At 42.7% G+C, this 7,565-nt stretch overlaps 1 protein-coding gene across 2 annotated transcripts in view; it reads right to left on the bottom strand.

Moving 5' to 3' along the window:
• Positions 1–326: 326 nt before the first annotated feature.
• c10h1orf210 (chromosome 10 C1orf210 homolog) overlaps positions 327–7,565 on the bottom strand; it is a 36,253-nt gene continuing 29,014 nt past the window's right edge. For both annotated transcript variants that reach the window (XM_020517541.2, XM_048602277.1), the window contains one exon: positions 327–1,718. In XM_020517541.2, the coding sequence (XP_020373130.1) occupies positions 1,369–1,718 (350 nt within the window). In that variant the 3' untranslated portion in view covers positions 327–1,368. The remainder of the gene's footprint in view (positions 1,719–7,565) is intronic.

Genomic DNA, 7,565 nt, shown 5'->3' with positions numbered 1-7,565 from the left:
GGAAATTCCTCAGCCAACCTCCAATTGAATGATGAAAGAAAGGGTAATCTTCAGACAATGTCACTAAGCAACAGCATGGGATAAAGAGGGGAGCAGGAAGAGATTGCTGTGGAATTTGAGATGTAATAGTTTAGTGATAGGAAGGCCATAACACCATAAGATACAGGAGCAGAATTGGGCCATTGAGCCCATCAAGTCCACTCCTCCATTCAATCTCCTAATGTTTCTCAACCCCATTCTCCTGCCTTCTCCCTGTAACCCTTAACACCCTTACTAGTCAAGAACCTATCTAAGAGGTAGCAAGAAATGCAGATGCTGGAGTCAGAGTCAATACAGCGTGGAGCTGGAGGAACACAGCAGGTCAGGCAGCATCAGACGAGCAGGAAAGTCGATGTTTCGGGTCGAACCTAACTACCTGTCTTAATTACAATCAGTGACTTGAACTCTGCAGCCTTCTGCAGCAATGAGTTGCACAAATTAACCACCCTCTGGCTGAAGAAACTCCTCCACATCTTAATTCTAACGGGTCATCCCTTCACTCCGAGGCTGTGTCCCTGGGTCCTAGCCTCTCCTGCTAGTGGAAACGTTTTCTCCACGTCCACTCTATCCAGGCTTCTCACTATAAGCAAGATAAGGAAGATAAGCAATTTCTGAAGAAACCTTGACTATAATTGGAAAAGGTATATTACTACTTTTTTTTTCCTTTTCCCTAGTTTCATCTCTCACATCTCATACTTTAGCCTATATACATTTTGGTCTTTCATTCTCTTTACTACTGGTACCCTTCGCTCTATTTCAATTCTACATTGCTGTACTTGCGCATTTTCCCTCAAAGATAAATCTCACTATTTTACATTCTTCTCAACAATGCAGTCATCCAATCATGCAATTCTTGCTCCTCTCATCATACAGGGATTTCATCATGAGCAGCAAGTATTATAGGGCTCAATTAGAGGAAGTATTTTTGAATTCCTGTGTTATGTGGAAGAGTTTGGCTCTATGACAAATTATCTGGGAAGAGGGGAATGTACAGGCATTGCATCAGTTTTAGACATGTAGAAAAGTTTCAAGTAAAGGTTATTTTGGTTATGAGAATTTGAACTTGACCTTTCCAATATTATGATGTTGATGAACCTGCATTTTCTATTTTCTTCCAAATCCGACATTTACCTTTTCTTTTCTTATGAACAGTGGAGAGAAAATTTCCAATGACATTGAGCAAAAACCTTTGGCTATCATATGCAATGAAGAGAGAGAAGAGACCTAGGAGTCTCCTTAGAAATAAGTTGGCCTTTTTTAAAAATAGTACATACCCTGAATTAGAGTAGTTTGAAAGAGTTTGAGGTGGCAGCAAATTGAACGTTTCTGTTAAATGGAAACATGCATCTCTGGCTCATCCTCAGCTTTCACTTCTGTTTGAATGTAATTGTCCTCAATGTATCCATCATCTTCGTCTAGACCATGAGGTGGATACATTGTTGTATCTCTGATGTTCTCCAACTCACTAGTGCGTGGCAAGTTCACATTAAATATGTCGTGGTCTTGGCTGATGGCGTCTTGCTCTGGTAACAGCTGGTGACTGTAGCTGGTGAGGTATTTGTGAAAGAGTTTAAATTTCACACCAATTGCAATCAAGGCTGAGAAGGCGATAGCAATGACCAAAACTCCGATAAGATAGTACCATTCCTTGCCGCCTTCAGCTTGTGGTGCATCTGAAGCTGGAAGTTTCAATAAAGTAGTGTTAATAAAATATTAAACAACATATACGTCAATCCATGTTTGTGTGTTGATTTTGGAGAAACATTTGTCTTAATTTGGCATGAAAGCTATACAGAATAACAGCGGGGGGGTACAACACCACTGACTTATGGGAGTGAAAATCTGCATGTGAGGTATCTGAACCTGAAACGTGAATACAACATTTGTCAACAAAGAAGAAAAAGTTATGAATAGATGGGAATACTGATGTTTTTGCTCTCAACAGCTTCATGCCTCTCTCTACTAAAACAGTGAACAAATTTTAATCACAAATTACAATAAAAACATCATGGCAAATTTATTGATTATTTTTCAGTTAGTTCGGTCTCAATACCAATTGGGTGTTATTGGCTGACCAGCATTTATTGACCATCCCTAATTGCACTTGATAAGGTTGTGGTGAGCTGCCTTCTTGAAACGCTGTAGTCTATCTGCTGTGGGTTGACCCACAATGCCCCTGTGGAGAGAATTCTAGGATATTGACCCAGCAACAGTGAAGGAACAGCGATATATTTCCAAGTCAGGATGACAGAGACTTGGAGGGGGACTTGAAGGTGGTGGTGTTCTCACGTATCTGCGGCCCTTGTCCTTCTAGATAGAAGTGGTCATGGGTTTGGAAGGTGCTGTCTGGGGGTCTTTCATTAATTTCTGCACTGCATTTTGTAGATAGTACATACTGCTGCAGCAAAGCATTGGTGGTGGAGGGAGTGGATGTTTGTGGATGTGGAGCCAATCAAGTGGGCTGCATTGTCCTGGATGGTGTCAAGCTTCTTGAGTGTTGTTGGAGTTGCATTCATCCAGTCAAGTGGGGAGTATTCCATCACACTCCTGACTTGTGCCTTGTAGATGGTGGATAGGCTTTGACGAGTCAGGAAGTAAGTTACTTGGTGCAGTATTCCTAGCCTCTGACCTGCTGTTGTAGTCACCCTGTTTATGTGGTCAGTCCAGTTGAATTTCTGGTCAATGGTAACCCCCAGGATGTTGATAGTGAGGGATTCAGTGATGGTAATATCACTGAATGTCAAGGGGCGGTGGTTAGATTGTCTTTTATTGGAGATGGTCATAGCCTGGCATTTGTGTGGCACAAGTGTTACTTGCCAATTGTCAGTCCAAGCCTGGATACTGTCCATATTTTGTTGCATTTGAACATTGACTGTTTCACTATCTGAGGAGTCATGAATGATTACAGAATGTTCAGCATCATCGGTGAGCATCCCTTCTGACCTTATGATGGGGAAAGGTCATTGATGAAGCAGCCGAAGATGGTTGGGCTATGGACATTACCCTGAGAAACTCCTGCGGAGATGTCCTGGAGCTGAGATGACTGACCTTCAACAACCATAACCATCTTCCTATCTGACAGGTATGAATCCAACCAGTGGAGAGTTTGTCCCTGATACTCATTGATTCCAGCTTTGCTGGAGTTTCTTGATGCCACACTCGATCAAATGCAGCTTTGATGTCAAGGGCTATCATTCTCAGCTCACCTCTGGAATTCAATTCTTTTGTTCATGTTTGAACCAAGACCGTAATGAGATCAAGAACTCATTAGCCCTGGTGGAACCCAAACTGGGTGTCACTGAGCAGGTTATTGCTGAGCAGGTGCTGCTTGATAGCGCTGTTGATGACACCTTCCATCACTTTACTGATGATCAAGAGTAAACTGATGGGGCTTTTAATGGCCAGGTTGGGTTTGTGTACAGGGCACACCTGGGCAATTTTCCACATTGTCAGGCAGATGTCAGTGTTGTAACTATATTGGAAAAGCTAGTCCAGGGGAATGGCAAGTTCTGGAGCACCAGTCTTCAGGACTATTGCCGGAATGTTGTCAGGGCCCATGGTCTTTGCAGAGTGTTGATCTGATCTGCTGGCTGTGGGATCACTTAGCTCTGTCTATCACTTGCTGCTTATGCTGTTTGGTGTGCAATTTGTCCTGTTTGGTGGCTTCACCAGGTTGACACCTCATCTTCAGGTATGCCTGGTGCTGTTCCTGGCATGCCCTCCTGCACTCTCCATTGAACCAGATTTGACCCCCAGCTTGATGGTAATGGTTGAGTGGGGGACATGCTGGGCCATGAAGTTACAGATTGTGTGCTGGAGTACAATTCTGCTGCTGTTGATGGTCCACAGTGCCTTATGGATGCCCAGTCTCGAGATGCTAGATCTGTGCGAAGTCTGTCCAATTTAGCATGGTGATCATGCCATAAAAAGCAATGGAGATTATTCTAAAAGTGAAGGTGGGACTTTAGAACATAGAACATAGAACATAGAACATTACAGCGCAGTACAGGCCCTTTGGCCCTCGATGTTGCGCCGACCTGTGAAACCAATCTGAAGCCCATCTAACCTAAACTATTCCATTATCATCCATATGTTTATCCAATGACCATTTAAATGCCCTTAAAGTGGGCGAGTCTACTATTTTTGCAGGCAGGGCATTCCACGCCCTTACTACTCTCTGAGTAAAGAACCTACCTCTGACATCTGTCCTATATCTATCACCCCTCAACTTAAAGCTATGTCCCCTCGTGCTAGCCATCACCATCCGAGGAAAAAGACTCCCTCTGTCCACCCTATCTAATCCTCTGATGATCTTGTATGTCTCTATCAAGTCACCTCTTAACCTTCTTCTCTCTAACGAAAACAGCCTCAAAACCCTCAGCCTTTCCTCATAAGACCTTCCCTCCATACCAGGCAACATCCTGGTAAATCTCCTCTGCACCCTTTCCAATGCTTCCACATCCTTCCTATAATGCGGTGACCAGAACTGTACGCAATACTCCAAGTGCGGCCGCACCAGAGTTTTGTACAGCTGCAACATGACCTCATGGCTCCGAAACTCAATCCCTCTACCAATAAAACCTAACATACTGTACACCTTCTTAACAACGCGATCAACCTGGGTGGCAACTTTCAGTGATCTATGCACATGGACACCGAGATCTTTCTGCTCATCTACACTACCAAGAATCTTACCATTAGCCCAGTACTTTGTATTCCTGTTACTCCTTCCAAAGTGAATCACCTCACACTTTTCCACATTAAACTCCATTTGCCACCTCTCAGCTCAGCTCTGCAGCTTATCTATGTCCCTCTGTAACCTACAACATCCTTCTGCACTATCCACAACTCCACCGACTTTGGTGTCATCCGCAAATTTACTAACCCATCCTTCTACGCCCTCATCCAGGTCATTTATAAAAATGACAAACAGCAGTGGCCCCAAAACAGATCCTTGAGGTACACCACTAGTAACTGAACTCCAGGATGAACATTTCCCATCAACCACCACCCTCTGTCTTCTTACAGCTAGCCAATTTCTGATCCAAACCGCTAAATCACCCTCAATCCCATGCCTCCGTATTTTCTGCAATAGCCTACCATGGGGAACCTTATCAAACGCTTTACTGAAATCCAAATACACCACATCAACCGCTTTACCCTCATCCACCTGTTTGGTCACCTTCTCGAAGAACTCAATAAGGTTTGTGAGGCACGACCTACCCTTCACAAAACCGTGTTGACTATCCCTAATCAAATTATTCCTTTCTAGATGATTATAAATCCTATCTCTTATAATCCTTTCCAACACTTTACCCACAACCGAAGTAAGGTTCACTGGTCTATAATTACCAGGGTTGTCTCTACTCCCCTTCTTGAACAAGGGGACAACATTTGCTAGTCTCCAGTCTTCTGGCACTATTCCTTTGTCTCCATAAGGACTGTGCAGTGGTCAGTCTTACCGATACTGTCATGGACAGATGCATCTGCAGCTGGCAGATTGGTAAGGATGAAGTGAGGTTTTTTTTCCCTCTTGTTGGTTCCTTCACAACCTGCTGCAGCCCCAGTCTAGCAGCTCTGTCCTCTAGGACCTGACCAGCTCAATCAGCAGTACTGTTGCTCAGCCACTCTTGGTGGTACACATTGAAATCCCCCACCCAAAGAACATTTTGTGCCCTTGCCATCCTCAGTGTTTCCTCCTAGTGTTGTTCAACATAGAGGAATATCGATCCATCAGCTAAGGAAGACAGTACATGGTAATCAGCAATAAGTTTCCTTGCCCATGTTTAACCTGAAGCCATGAGACCTTCATGTTAGTACAGATGTTAGTACAGAGGACTTTGGAATGGTTTGACAATGTGGTATTTGTTGTCTTTCAAGGTATACAAAGTTTATTTTAAGCAACCAGCAATGTGGACTTAAGTTATAAATATTGGGCCTAGCCCAGGAATTCTCAACATTCAGATCTTGCTTCATAGGAGACTTTGTTCTGATTATAGAAAATGCTTACTTTCCTGTAAATACAGATTTTTAAAAATCACTGGGAGAAAGCCTGAGCTATTACTGACATCACTAACTCACCCTCAAAATTGCCTCGAGATCATTAGGGGATTCTATAAAGAAAAGCACAGGCAAAATATTGATTTCAATAAATAGTTGAATTAACAAATAAATTAGACAGATTTCTGTGGACTGTAATGTGCTGGCAGCAACTGCAGAGGTGTTTTGGCAAGGAAAGCACAAAGCAAGTAACAGCAGCCTGTTCACTGATTGTGAAATAATTTATTAGATTACAGTTATAGTTGTATAAGTCATTGGTGAGGCCACACTTGGAGTATTGTGTACAGTTTTGGTCACCTTGTTATAGGAAAGACATAGTTAAACTGGAAAGTGTGCAAAGAAGCTTTACAAGGATGTTGCCAGGACTAGTAGGACTGAGTTATAGGGGGAGGTTGGTCAGGATAGGACTTTATTGTTTGGAATTTAGGAGAATGAGAGGTGACCTTATTTGAGGCGTATAAAATCATGAGGGACATAGATAGGATAAATGCAAATAGTCTTTTTCCCAGGGATGGGGAAATGAAAACTGGAGGGCATAGGTTTAAGGTGAGAGAGGAAAGATTTAAGTAGGGCCTGAGGGGCAACTTCTTCACACAGAGAGTGATGCGTATATGGAATGGGCTGCAGGTACAATAGCAACATTTAAAAAACATTTGGATAGGTACGTGAATGGGAAGGGTTTAAAGGGATATGGACCTAATGCTGCCAATTGGAACTAGCCGAGAGCTCACCATGGTCAGAATGGACCAGTTTGGGCTGAAGGGCCTGTTTCCATGCTGTACTACTCTATTAGGAGGGTAGTTAGCAAAAATATTGGACCTTCCTTAATCAACGTAGAATGTGCAATGCAGCAGGTAGTCGTGTAATGTATTCTTAATACTCTTAATCTGCCTATATAGTATTTCAACCTTGTATTTTCACCCTCGAACAATCTGATCAATGTAGATTGTTCAGTAAAACGTGGAGCACATCATGACATAAGACATTTTATAATACTACTCAATAACATTAAAAGAGTTATCTCAAATTCCCCAACCAAGTCCATCACCTTGTATATAAGACCAGGAATCACAAATACAGCGTGGAGAATAACTAATGATCTGTGACTGTTGTCCTAGACCCAAATCCCAAAAAAAAAATGTGGATGTTAGGGCTTCCAAAACAGTGGAGTCTCTCGACAAGATTTTGGTGTGACGAGCTCTGAAGCAGCAATAGCTACCATGAAACTCAGGCTGATACCTGACAGCTGAGTGGCCTTTTTAAAATATTCACATTTTTATCCACTGGAGGGTATGGCCTAATTGACTGCTCACTGTCTGAGGATCTGAAACATTAACTCTGATTTCTCTCCACAGATGCTGCCAGACCTGCTGAGATTTTCCACCAATTTCTGTTTTTGTTTCTGATTTCCAGCATCCGCAGTTCTTTCGGTTTTTATTTGATATTGTCAGGAGTTCTGTTAGTGT

The sequence above is a fragment of the Rhincodon typus genome, chromosome 10, assembly GCF_021869965.1.
Source record: "Rhincodon typus isolate 14 chromosome 10, sRhiTyp1.1, whole genome shotgun sequence".
Lineage (NCBI taxonomy): Eukaryota > Metazoa > Chordata > Chondrichthyes > Orectolobiformes > Rhincodontidae > Rhincodon > Rhincodon typus.
This window is presented reverse-complemented; position numbering and strand designations above follow the sequence as displayed.